This window comes from Cyrtonyx montezumae, unplaced genomic scaffold (assembly GCF_038088225.1).
Source record: "Cyrtonyx montezumae isolate F1298 unplaced genomic scaffold, pur_monq_1.0 scaffold_1, whole genome shotgun sequence".
Lineage (NCBI taxonomy): Eukaryota > Metazoa > Chordata > Aves > Galliformes > Odontophoridae > Cyrtonyx > Cyrtonyx montezumae.
In genome coordinates this window covers 9020476-9032539 of record NW_027071825.1, presented here as the reverse complement: position 1 = coordinate 9032539, position 12064 = coordinate 9020476, and the positions used below count along the sequence as shown (strand labels likewise).

The following is a 12064-nucleotide window of genomic DNA, read 5'->3' as shown; positions in this document are numbered from 1 at the left end:
CGGAAAGCAACTAGAGTAACACATTTCGATTATCTGTTATTAACCAGCTATAGGATAGCTCCGCCGAAACGGAGCCTCAAAAAATTTCACGACACTCGTGCTTGTTTCTCTCCACGGAAATCTTTAGTAAAAGGCGAAAGATTTATACGATCTGAAGAGAAACCAGAGCATAATTATACCCCTCTCCGGCCCCATGCCCACTGCCCGCCCGCCGCCCCGAGCACACGGCGACCAACTGCCCTCCGCTCCGCTCCGCTCCGCTCCATCTCTCCCCGCCCGGCTTGTCCCGGCCCCGCCCCGCCCCGCTCCGTCCCGTCCGATCCCGGCAGACACTCTCGCGGGGCGGTGGAATCCCGCGGGGCCGCGAGCTGCACGCTGGTATGCTAATGAATGCGTACTAATGAGCAGTATGCTAACGAGAGACGCCACACCTCAATGCTCACATGGGGGCGGGACGGGACAGCCCTGCCCGGGCGGAACTGGGGCTGGGCAGTGCTATGGGTATAGGCGGCACGCTTACCAATCGGGTGCGTCAGTTAAACGGCCACTGCGTTAGTCAAGCAAAAGGAATTCGTAAGCCACAGTTCAGAAACTTTCCATTTTAGCTTTAGCGGGTGAATAGTTTCGTTCAACTTCAATAATCGGGCACTGGAGGCACAACAGAGTGCTTTTATCTTTTGCCTAACAACGTGCTTCGAGCGTTCTACGAAACTCGTGTGTGTTCAAGTCCGAAACAGCATAGCGAGAGCTGCTGCGAACAATAGACTCTCTCTCATTGCTCTATAATATTGGTGCTCGAATCTGTTATTAACCAGCAGTGGGATAGCTCCGCCGAAACGGAGCCTCAAAAAATTCCACGACACTCGTGCTTGTTCCTCTCCACGGAAATCTTTAGTAAAAGGCGAAAGATTTATACGATCTGAAGAGAAACCAGAGTATAACTAATCGCTCTCCCGGCCCTCATCCCACTGCCCGCCCGCCCCGCTCAGCGCACGGCGACCCGCTCCGCTCCGCTCCGCTCCGCCCCGCCCCGCCCATCCCGGTCCATCCCGGCCCCGCACCGCCGCGCACCGCCCCGTCCGATCCCGGCGAACGTTCACGCTCGGGGCGGCGGAACCCGAAGGAGCGCGCGGGGCCGCGCAATGCACGCTGGTATGCTAATAAGCCGTATGCTAATGAGCCGTATGCTAACGAGAGGCGCCACGCCTCCCGCGCCCCACTGCTCACTTGGGGGCGGATCCATAGCGCAGCGCGGGCGGAGCTCGGGCAGTGCCGGGGGGCGGGGCCGGGCAGTGCCGGGGGGCGGGGCCGGGCAGCGCGGCACTGTGGAACCTGAACGAGCGGGGCTCCGAGGAACCGGGGACGCTTCGGGCGCAGTGACAGCCCCAGCAGGCGGCCGAAGCGCTGCGCTTGCTCTGTTATTAACCAGCAGTGGGATAGCTCCGCCGAAACGGAGCCTCAAAAAATTTCACGACACTCGTGCTTGTTCCTCTCCACGGAAATCTTTAGTAAAAGGCGAAAGATTTATACGATCTGAAGAGAAACCAGAGTATAACCCGCCCTCCTCCCGGCCCTCGTCCGCCTGCCCGCCCGCCCCGCCCAGCGCACGGCGACCGCCGCCCGCCCCGCTCCCCGCGGCCCATCCCGTCCCGGCCCCGCACCGCCCCGCACAGCGCACGGTCCCGCACAGCTCCGGGCGGCCCCGCGGAGCGGCGGTGCTGCACGGCAGTGCCGGGCGCTGCCCCGCGGTGCGCGCTGGGTATGCAAATGTTCAATTTTATGCTAATGAAGTCTGCAGCTTGGCCCTTTGATTTCCGGGTGTCAGTCTCTACAGTGTCTCCTGGCAACGGCACCCGCCTGCGGTGGCGGCGCGATGACGTAACGGTCTCGCGAGAATTCGCGGCGGCAATCCGCCCCGTGATCCTTTGCGCCGCCTCTTTGCGCCAGTGCTGCGCCATGGGTGAGTGCGATCGCTGCTGGGCCTGGCCGCTATCCGGCGCCATCCGCGCGCTGCGCTGCCGTTGTCCGCCCCGCCACGTACCATCCCGAGCGGCGGCGGGGCGCGCCGCTATCCAGCGCTGCCTTTCTTTGGGAAAGGCCGCGGCGACGCCGAGTAGCGGGAGGGAGAAGGGTGCCTGGGCTCAACATGGCGGCGCGGAATGGGGGGGCGGCCCAGCCAGCCCGAGGCCACGGGCTCCTTCCCGACCGTGGGGTGTTTGCGGGGTGTGTAGGGCCTTCCTTTGTTTCCATGTTACGGTATGGGTTTGTAGGGCTGGGGGTTTGGGGCTTTGCGGCCTGATTGGGGAAATGGGGGGTGGGGTGTGGTGTTTCCTATAGGGGCTCTACGATTTTGTGGTGTAGGGTTTTTTTTTTTTCCTATTATGGATTGCCAGGTTCAGTCGTTCTTTTTATTCCTGTTATTGTGGGCTTACCTGTTTTGACACAATTTGCTTCTTACTGGTTCTTGTAAGGTAAGTTGGGGGGCTGCAACCCGAAGGTGACTATGGAGCCCTGTAAACGCCCCCCTGGTTAGAGACAGTCTGCTGTGTGCAGCTGTGCTGGAAGGCAAGAGATCCAGGTGCCTCTGAGTCTCAATGATGAAGCTTTTCTGACTGCTGCATTAAGCCGAGTGCGCTGTGCGGATGCCAACCTTGGAGAGCTGAGGACTCAGAGCTGTGCCCTGCTGTAGCCACGTGGGGTCCCTGCCGAGCTCTGACCACGCTGCTCCCTCCTTTCAGGTATCTCCAGGGACAACTGGCATAAGCGTCGCAAGACTGGGGGCAAGAGGAAGCCCTACCACAAGAAGAGGAAGTATGAGCTGGGGCGGCCTCCTGCCAACACGAAGGTGGGGGATTGGTGGAGGGCAGTCAGTCTCTTTTCAGGTGTGGTTTGCTGGTCCTCGTACTGTTACTTATCTGCCAGCTTATCTTTTAGTCCATAGCTGTCACTGTTCCCTGAAACAGTGGCGTTTTTACTGATGAAAATCCATGGTGTGTTTGAGCAATAAGAGGCAATGGGAGTGATGAGATTTTCACCTTAGGCAGATAAAACAGACCGTTCTGGTCGTTTACTTTATCTGCCGATGTTGGGGTTTGTCATAGTTACACTGACCATGTTGCCTTCCAGCTTAGGACTTGATGGGCCCCTGTATGTGCTGTGCCACGTACTGACACCAGCAACACTTGTTTATTTTCTGCCTGTAGATTGGTCCACGCCGAATTCATACAGTGAGGGTTCGTGGTGGCAATAAGAAATACCGTGCCCTTCGATTGGACGTTGGCAACTTCTCTTGGGGCTCTGAATGTAAGTACATCATCGAACTGATGTGATTGAAATGCTTTCTTTACGGTTGTGACAGTCTCTACTGCTGCTAGCAGAGTAGAGGGGTGATGAAGCAAGCGGATTTTTGGGCTGCATTTGAACACGTTGCGTCTTGCAGGACTGGCTTTGAAGCAGTACGCGTGGTGATGATGACTTTGACCTTATGTGGACTTGGGAGACTTGGATGTCTGCTGGGATCACAATGATTGGAGTGTCATAGTTACACTGAAGGGCGTGCTTATATTGCCTGCTTTTTTGGGGTGGGGGGATTGCTGTTTGGACAAAAAAAACAGAATACCTACTGGTCTTCATAAATACAGCTTGTGTGTTGACCAGTTTATTGACAAGTGTGTGTTTAAAAAAGTTGGGCAGCCATATGCAAGGGAGCACGTGGTTTCTCAGTGATGGCAGAGCATTGTCTAATCTGAAAGCACTGTCATTCGTAGGCAGTATCACAGAAATGAGGGGACTGAGCTCGCCTTGCAGAGCAAGTATGAGGTAATGAGTGAAGAGAGAACAGCCTTTTTACCCATCCTTTGTGCACAAATGTCTTCAGGGCTGCCAGCTGCTAAATGCAGTAGCTGAATGCTGAGTGCTTCAGGTGGGACTTGCTCTTCTTTTGAAAGGCTGCACTCGCAAGACCAGGATCATTGATGTCGTCTACAACGCTTCCAACAACGAACTGGTGCGGACGAAGACCCTGGTGAAGAACTGCATTGTCCTTGTTGACAGCATGCCGTACCGGCAGTGGTACGAGGCCCACTACGCCCTGCCCCTCGGACGCAAGAAGGGTGCCAAACTGGTATGTGTGCTGGGGTTGCTCAGTTCCTTGGCAGCTGGCTGTCACGAGTGAACAGCACCTGCAAGGATCGATGGGGTTCCTGACTGTGATGGCATTGGTCCTGCAGGCTGCCTTCGCATCAGTTGCCAAAGTCAGGTTCTGTTAACGGAGTGTTCCGGACCGCAGCGTTCTCTGAGGCATCACACTTGGTTGTGCACAAGGGCCTGCCTGTAGGTGTGTCTTCTAATGATGATACTTCTGTCCAGTTCTGCTACTGAAAGGAGAGCGATGACATTCGTGGTGCTGAGGAAGACTTTGCAGTCGGGTCCTTGTGCTGAGGAATTGCTGCCTTCTGGTTTAAAAGCTCGTAGATTAATAACTAGACGTTTACTGCGTCCTTTAAACGTTTTAAAGTGTATGTCTGCAGACTCATAGCCTCAAATTTCAAGATCCAAACCCCTCATTGTTAAGATTTGAACACCTTTGTGCAGTATTCAGCTTGAGGTGGTCTCATTGTATTAAGAATAAAGCTCTTGTTAGCTCTTTACTGTGTAGTTCAGAGCGTGGAGAGAGCTTGTAACTTGTCTGCCAGGAATTAATTGCACCACACCCGAGTGCTCTCATGTCTGGGGAAGGAGAGTGTTCACTTTTCGGGGGGGTGGGGGGGGGAAACTAATTGAGGAAGCCTTTGCAGCATCTGTCTGAGGCATGTTTCCTGAGGGCACTGTCCTTTGTTGTCAGCAATGACTCCAGTCAGTAGTGTTTCATTTCTTGACCTGGAAAGTGAAAATCAGCTCTTGATTCTGTGAAGTATTTGTGCCTCAAGAAGGTGTGACTTGGGACATACAGTACTTAAAACAAAGAAAACCTTCTATTTTCAGTGAAGATCACTTGGAAGAAGTGAGTGTACTTAACCTCACTGTTTATGCTGATGTGGTCTTTATCTCTGGGTTTGTTTTTAGACACCTGAGGAGGAAGAAATCTTGAACAAGAAGCGTTCAAAGAAGATCCAGAAAAAATATGATGAGCGAAAGAAGAATGCCAAGATAGCCAGTATTCTTGAGGAGCAGTTCCAGCAAGGAAAGCTACTGGGTGAGTCCCTTTGAGCATTAGTGTGAGTGGGGATGGGGGAGTCAGGACACAAATAGTGCCAGAACAGGTACTGTTCTTAGGGATCATGTTAAGCTCAGTCTGCAAGTTGTGATAAGGTGAAAGCTATCTGTCTGCAGGTCTATCTTCTGGGTGGTAAGAGTCACTGTTTTTGTACTTTCTGGAGATATCCCAGTCCTGGCAGGAATGTAAAATGTTTTCTGTGGCTGAAGCTAGCAAACCTGCCTCTTTAGCCTTGAGGGGATTGACCTGCAAAATGAGTGAAGACATATGGGTGTACCGTGTGTCAGGAAAAGCTCAGCATGTACATGAACAGCTCTTAGCAGTTTTGAGTTTTGGTGTGAATAGTTTAGTGTTCTGAAGTCTTCTGGTGATGAGACCTTTGTCCAGTTCTGCTACTGAATTTGAGGGATGACTGTTTGGAGATCTGAAGAGGACTTCATTGTGGGTGTAGTCCAGCAGAGCAGGTTCAAGAGCGAGGTGTCTAGGGGAAGGTTCTTAAGCCAGCACGTGAGCTGGTATCTGTACCCATCCTTGCTCATTCATGCTTCTGCAGAGAGACTGCAAGTAATGCTTCCTCCAATTTGTGTATATACCACAGAGAATTATTGCACTTAACTGAGTGAGTTCTCCCCGCAGCTTGCATTGCCTCCAGACCCGGGCAGTGTGGCCGAGCTGATGGCTACGTGTTGGAAGGCAAGGAATTAGAATTCTACCTGAGGAAGATCAAGGCCAGAAAAGGCAAATGAAAATCAACTATTGTCCTGAAAGAACCAATAAACATGCGAGTGTCCTGTAATAAATGGGTCGTGTGTGCTTATTTATGTGTGGAGGGGAGGGGCTTGGGTTGCTCCTTAGACCTGTAAAACGGAAGCAAGAAGGCTCTGCTGGCATCACTGAGTGCTTCTCTGTCTTGAGGTAAACCCTGACCCTGCTTGCTGTTTAAAACATCTCGCTGGGTTCTGCAGCAGCCACTCAGTGAACCGAGTGGATGTGGAAGAGCTGTCAGGAGGGATCAACAGCTGCCTAATCCTAGTGTCAAAAACCTGACATTGGCAACTTCTGGAGGTAGCTGTGCAAGAATAATTAAAAATAAATTTGGAGATGCGATGAATGTGAGATGGCAAATTTCCAATGCTAAAGAATATGACTGCGGAGGGAGGGTGTGGATGGCTGTTCCTGCTGGACTGCTGGCGTTTTGCTGGCAGGCTGTGTGCATCCCTTCTCCCTCTGGTGTTTCAGGTAATCCCTGACTGCACTGGAGGCAGTGCCCAGCTGCCTCTGGAGGAGGGTGCCCACTTAGCGGCTGCAGTGCTGCTCTTAACGCTACAGCTGCCCTGCATCTGTCTGGAAGCAGATGGTCCCTGCAGCAGCTATCTCCTGCCTGTTTTCCATCCTCTGGATGGCACCAGCAGCCCAGTTTCCCATGGCTCAATGCTTTTTGCCTGGCTGCGTGTCCACCTTCAAGGTCCAGAATCTTGTTCTAAACCAGCTATTGCTGAATATGTGCACTGGTCAGTGACTGGCTGGTCTTTCCCTGACCTCCTGGTCTCATTCCAGTGCAAGAGAAATTCCTTCTAGCAGAAGGGCCAGGCTCTTTGTGGTCTGCCCCTTTCGAAAGCTGGGTACAAGCTCCAGCTTTTTACACTCACTCATGGCAGGGTTAGAAAGCTGTGGTGGGACTTTTCCACATGTTTGGGGGCACATAGCTTTATGAAGTCCTAGCATCCAGGCCTCTAGCTTCCCGGTGCTGTGGGCAGGTATGGGCAGGCTGAATGTTCACACACCTGATGCCTGCTAAGTGCATGCTCTGCATACCTGACCCACTTGTACATTCTTATAAAAGCCTCCTTTATGGGAATGCTCTGATGAGATGGAAACTGGCTGCAGCCCAAACCTCACGCTTAACTCAGCTGGAGGAGCCTGTGATCAGCTTGTCCCCAGCAGAGCTGTATTGAATGAAGCCTGCAACCCGATGGTGGTGCCTCTTTCCCTCGGGCAGCCCTTACGTTCCTCCATTGGGTAAGGTGCTGAGCTCCAGCACTTCGGTGAGGACCACCTGCCCCATAAATAAGACTGCCTTACACTTTTCGCAGTGCTCTGCCCTGGCAGCAGGAGGTGCTAGCGGGCACATGACGCGAGCAGCAGGGGTTCATCCTGCTTTGCTGGCAGGGGCTGGGGGTGGATCAGCCCACGGTGCCACTGCCCTGCAGCCCAGGCCTGTGCTCACTACGAGGGTGAAACGGGCACTGTGGAGTCTCAGCACAGGGCCTGGCCGGGTGTGATGTTTGCACAAGCACATTCTTCCTCCATAGTGATGGCATGTAAACTTTCCCTGCTTTCTAGCAACGCATTTTGCAGAGAGGTGCAGGGAGTGTGATAAGGAGCATTCAGGAGGGATGTGTCACGGCTGCTTCCTCTGCGTTTGCCTTGCACCACTCACCCTCTGCAGAGAGCAAACAGGATTCAGGGAGTTCCTGGGGGACTTTGTACAGAGGGAGAAGCTGAGATGAGTGTTAGGGTTAAGGGCAGGGGCTGTAAACCCGGCCATGATGGGCAGGATTACGAGTGATCCATCAATGGGCAGCATTGCTATCTCTGCTGCCAAGGGTGACAGCGCGTGGGAACAAAGCCGGCACCCATCGCTGTGCTGCAGGGACATGGGAACGGGGCAGGATGGCAGCCAGCCAGGGTGTGTGGTACCTCCAGTCCTTGTGCAGCTGGGAAGTAGGCAGTGCTCCTGACACGGCTGTGTGTAGTGATTTACTGCAAGCATGCAGTGTGCAGAGCAAGGTAGGTGCTGGGTTATACTGCTTCAAGTTGGACAGGGTCATGAGTGCCAGTGCCTTTGTCAGGCCTGGTCTGATTCTGGGTGAGGTCTTTAGAAAGGATTCTTAGCAGCCCTGCTGATATACTGAGGGAGAACACATCTGGGTGTGGGAATCCATCTGCAGAGGAACCTGAAAGCACATTTTGCTTTGAAGCATGTGGCTGTATTGCCTGGTCTGAAGCCCCACAGACATTGCAGGGTCAGCCCATGGGATGGAATTCACCCACTTTTAGGATGCGATCCATGTCCCTGTTCCTCACTGCTGGGGGTGACGACAAAGATCCTCAAAGCCAAGGCTGGCAAGAACTTTATTAACTTCGAGGAGACATCCCACCATGGTGCTGAACCCATTTTCCCTGCCCTGGCTCAGTGCCTGGGCAGCAGGCTGTGTGCCTGGCCAGCTGTGAATGGTGGCATCACTCTGACCCATCAGCACCTCCCCACCACCCCGGGGTTCAGGATTGGTGAGGCCCTGATTCGGGCCAGGGGTTGCCAGGGGTGCAGAGGGTCTCCCCCCTCCTCACAGCTTCCCAGCCCCTGGCTGCTCAGCTTCAATGCTCTCCGTGGATGGTGCCTCCACCTGGATCAGCGGCAGTTCCTCCTTCTGCCTATCGGAAGCACTTGGGGAGCAGGGGCTGCCCCTCTGGCTCTCCTCATCCTCCGTCTCCTCCTCCTCTATGCGGCCGACGGCCTCAGGGTCCTCGCAGTGTGCGGTGCTGTCTCCCCAGGCACGCCGCAGGTGCGGGGTGGCTCGGCCACCTCGACCAAAATTTTTGATGCTGATGGCAGGGGATGCAGCAGCGAGGAAGCGGCTGAGCAGCGGCGTCTGCATGCGGGCCATGTTCGGTGAGGCCTCCACCGGCTGGGTCTGCTCCATGTCCTCGGTCATGCTGAGGGGCACGGCAGAGTGATTAGGGTGGCCATGTGTCCCCAAGGTCCCCACAGGGCCTGCCAGATTGGTGGTAGGGACTCCCTGCCATGTTCCAGTTGGGGTGTCCCGTGCACTCACCGCATGTCAAAGGTGGAGCCCAGGAAGGAGGGCTTCAGGGTCTCGGCAGCAGTGGCTATGGTATAGGGGGGCTGAGCTGTGGACTCATTCCAGTACTTGTCCTTGGTGGCCGGTGGCAGGTTCTGATACATGTCATCCACTGACAGCAGGGACACCTAGGCATGGCAGGGACAGGGGACAGGTCCCATTGGCACTTAGCTGGATGTCCCCATGCCTACCCAACCCAAAATAGCCCAGGGGAGGACCCACCTGCAGGTTTCTGTCTATCAGCTTATTGGTCTCAAAGTCATCATCATCTTCCCCGAAGGGGTTAATGATCTGCTCTGCCACCTGAGGAGGGAAGGGACAGGTGACACAGGGACAAGGACAGGGCCAGCTTCCCACGGGGCTCTCCATCCTTGGGTCCACATAGTCGTTCAGGTTGGAAAAGACCACTAAGATCATCCAGTCCGACCACTGACTCATCCCCACCATGTCCGCCAAACCACACAGAGCAGTGTCCCACGTCCCATCTACCCTGTGCCCTGCTGTGACATGTCCCCAGGGGCTGCCAGCAAGGCTGGTGCCATGCCCTGGGCCAGAAACCCTGTCAGGCACATCCCAGCCACATGGCTGCATCTTACCTTCAGCCAGCCAGCGTAGAAGAAGAACTGCAGGAGGGTAGAGAGGGGGATGTACATATCCAAGTCCCCCTCCTGCCCCGGCTCCAGCGGCTCCAGGAACTGCCTCCCAATGAGGCAGAAAGCAAAGAAGGAGTACACAGCAATGGTAACCACCTGCATGGGGAACATTTGGACAGAAGGTGATAGTGGAGGGGGACAATGCTCCGACACACTGCTGCTAGGCTGGGGTCACCCACCTGCGTGTACACCAGTGGGATGCTGATCCAGTCGTAGTGGAACAGCATGCTGCACTTGGCCCGGTACAGGTTCAGCTCCTGGCAGGGAAGCATGGATGGGTTTTTCCCTATTCCCCCATAGTTCTCATCCCTTGCGCACCCGATGCCCACTCACATCCATCAGCAGACGTAGGGCAACGTCATCACGGATGCGGCCATCGCGCCGTGCCTGGGCTGCCAGGTTGGTGAACCAGACACAGGGAATCCAGTACTTGTTGAAGTCTGAGTACAGGCTCTCAAACTTCTTGCGCTCATCCTGTGTCATGAAGCCTGCAGCAGGACAGAGGGTCAGCACCATGGGTCCCACGATCAAGGGAGGGGGACCTTTGGGGGACATGGTTTTGGGGATGGCCCCAAGGGGAATGTGCATCTGGAACCTACAGCCATGGGGGACGTGGGTGGCTTTGGGGATGAATGCCTACATAGGGAAATAAGCTCTCCGCACCATGGTTGGGTGCCACCTCGATGGGGTCTGGAATGCATATTAGCGGGGCATCAATACTGCAAGCTCCCCCAGAGTGACACCTCAGGGTCCCCAGCTCTCCCACCCCATCATCCTGGGGTCTGTCACCCCTCACCAGCCTCCACCACATGGTCCATGGTGGGGAAGCGCTTGAGCACCCTGGTGCTGACGGAGCGCAGGATGAGGACGGCTGACAGGTTGGCGTAGCGCACCAGGGTGCGCCGCAGGATCCGACCCCGCTCATCCTTGCCGTGGACGTTGCTGGAGATGACACACATGAGCTGGTCGGGCAGCGGGATGCTGGTGTACTGTGCCCACCACCGGTTCACAATCAAGGTGACATAAAAGCCTGCAGAGAGATGTTCCATTGGAGCTCTGAGTGGTGGGGTGAATCCGTTTCAAGGGACCCACTGAATTTCTACGGTTGCTCTTCTCAGGGTTGGAGATGAGGACATCCCCAACTCTTTCAGGTTGGATGTCAGGACAAATTTCTCCTCCAAAAGAGTGGACGGGCACTGGCACAGCAGTCTGTGTCTGTGTCACCATCCCTGGAGATGTTCAGGAACCGTGGGGATGTGGCACTGAGGGATGTGGTCAGAGGACATGGTGGGGTGGCTTGGGGTTGGACCGGGTATCATCCCACTGATAATCCCAAGGACAAGGGTGGCTTCAGGAGCTGAGTGCCACTCCCAGGACTCCTCCAGCCCCCAGCCAGGATGGGTAGCGGGGCCAGCCCCACACAGGGGGAGCAGGAGAGGGACTCATACCTAGGACAAAGGACATGGGGATGAGGTCTGTGGAGCGGTTGCAGTACTGAGCCACCTTGGTGTAGAGACGCTTCTGCTCCTCAGTCAGCAGTGTCCTGCAGCAGGCACAGAGCAGGGTCAGAGGTGAGCAGTGGGGCTGCCCCGGAGCCCCACACAAAGCCATTGCCCGTGTCCTCCTCGTGGAGTCCCACCCCAACCCTCCCAGGGGGTCCCTTGAGGACTGATGGACAGTGATTGATGGACCCCTACACGTCCCCTCCTCCAGACGTGGCCACTCACAGTGACACCGAGGGCATAGGGAGCAACACAACCCACTCACCGGTAGATGATGCTGAGCAGCGCGTAAAGCACCACGAAGACGATGAACTCCTTGTAGAGCAGCTTGTAGATGCTGCCCTTCCAGCGGAAAAGCAGCTTGGAGAAACCCCCAAAACGGGAGTTGGCAACTTTCAGTGTGTAGGAGACAGTCATGACAGCACAGCCCTGCTCCTTGGGCAGGAGCACCCTTATCTCACTGCCCAGGGAGGAGCGGGGTCCCTGCTGCTGGCCAGGACATGCACTTGCTCCCACACAAAGCACTGGTGCCCATCAGCCAGATCGCTCTGCTGCCTCTGCCCATCCCTACTCGTGTCTGTGACTTCCCCTAAATACCCTAGCGAGGACCAATCAGCCCTCCGGTGATGGATTGGGGCTGTCATGGGCAAGGAACAGGGAACTGAGGCTCAGCCACACCTCGCTGTGACCAGAGGTGTCAGTGGGAGCTGCTGGCGCCAGCGCTGGGAAGCACAGTGCCCAGCGGGGTGCTTTGGGAAATTCCCCTTTAAAAGGAAAAGGACGGCTGGAGGGAGGGAAGGGCAAACCCCAGGGGGGCAAAAACCATCGGGA

At 55.3% G+C, this 12064-nt stretch overlaps 2 protein-coding genes and 7 non-coding genes across 9 annotated transcripts; 5 read left to right on the top strand and 4 right to left on the bottom strand.

Moving 5' to 3' along the window:
* Positions 1–56: 56 nt before the first annotated feature.
* LOC136055402 (U5 spliceosomal RNA) lies at positions 57–171 on the bottom strand. Its single transcript, XR_010622859.1, has one exon. It is a non-coding gene; the product is annotated as a U5 spliceosomal RNA (small nuclear RNA).
* A 653-nt stretch (positions 172–824) lies between these two features.
* On the bottom strand, positions 825–939 carry LOC136055391 (U5 spliceosomal RNA). The gene has a single exon (XR_010622857.1). It is a non-coding gene; the product is annotated as a U5 spliceosomal RNA (small nuclear RNA).
* Positions 940–1438: 499 nt separating this feature from the next.
* On the bottom strand, positions 1439–1553 carry LOC136055283 (U5 spliceosomal RNA). Its single transcript, XR_010622824.1, has one exon. It is a non-coding gene; the product is annotated as a U5 spliceosomal RNA (small nuclear RNA).
* A 290-nt stretch (positions 1554–1843) lies between these two features.
* Positions 1844–6015, top strand: RPS8 (ribosomal protein S8). Its single transcript, XM_065740179.1, has 6 exons — positions 1844–1960; positions 2739–2845; positions 3204–3303; positions 3948–4123; positions 5065–5194; positions 5852–6015. The coding sequence occupies exons 1-6, from the start codon at positions 1957–1959 to the stop codon at positions 5959–5961; spliced, it is 627 nt and encodes a 208-aa protein (XP_065596251.1). The 5' UTR covers positions 1844–1956; the 3' UTR covers positions 5962–6015.
* LOC136055300 (small nucleolar RNA SNORD55/SNORD39) lies at positions 2586–2670 on the top strand. Its single transcript, XR_010622827.1, has one exon. It is a non-coding gene; the product is annotated as a small nucleolar RNA SNORD55/SNORD39 (small nucleolar RNA).
* Positions 4343–4414, top strand: LOC136055306 (small nucleolar RNA SNORD38). Its single transcript, XR_010622828.1, has one exon. It is a non-coding gene; the product is annotated as a small nucleolar RNA SNORD38 (small nucleolar RNA).
* Positions 5577–5648, top strand: LOC136055311 (small nucleolar RNA SNORD38). The gene has a single exon (XR_010622832.1). It is a non-coding gene; the product is annotated as a small nucleolar RNA SNORD38 (small nucleolar RNA).
* A 703-nt stretch (positions 6016–6718) lies between the features above and the next one.
* LOC136055370 (small nucleolar RNA SNORA35) lies at positions 6719–6845 on the top strand. Its single transcript, XR_010622849.1, has one exon. It is a non-coding gene; the product is annotated as a small nucleolar RNA SNORA35 (small nucleolar RNA).
* Positions 6846–8437: 1592 nt separating this feature from the next.
* On the bottom strand, positions 8438–11650 carry BEST4 (bestrophin 4). The gene is made up of 9 exons (XM_065746374.1): positions 11499–11650; positions 11180–11274; positions 10528–10761; positions 10065–10219; positions 9911–9988; positions 9675–9827; positions 9301–9381; positions 9052–9206; positions 8438–8932 (listed from the first exon to the last, which is right to left on the bottom strand). The coding sequence occupies exons 1-9, from the start codon at positions 11648–11650 to the stop codon at positions 8563–8565; spliced, it is 1473 nt and encodes a 490-aa protein (XP_065602446.1). The 3' UTR covers positions 8438–8562.
* Positions 11651–12064: the final 414 nt, after the last annotated feature.

Bases quoted from the DNA above. Each gene is read 5' to 3' on its own strand.
- RPS8 (XM_065740179.1), top strand. The intron at 3,304-3,947 runs GTAAGTACATCA...TTCTTTTGAAAG, and splicing joins CTTCTCTTGGGGCTCTGAAT to GCTGCACTCGCAAGACCAGG. The intron at 5,195-5,851 runs GTGAGTCCCTTT...TTCTCCCCGCAG, and splicing joins CCAGCAAGGAAAGCTACTGG to CTTGCATTGCCTCCAGACCC.
- BEST4 (XM_065746374.1), bottom strand. From the start codon at position 11,650: ATGACTGTCTCCTACACACTGAAAGTTGCCAACTCCCGTTTTGGGGGT. The intron at 9,989-10,064 runs GTGAGTGGGCAT...CTTCCCTGCCAG, and splicing joins CCCTACGTCTGCTGATGGAT to GAGCTGAACCTGTACCGGGC. The intron at 9,382-9,674 runs GTAAGATGCAGC...TTCCCTCCTCAG, and splicing joins TCTACGCTGGCTGGCTGAAG to GTGGCAGAGCAGATCATTAA.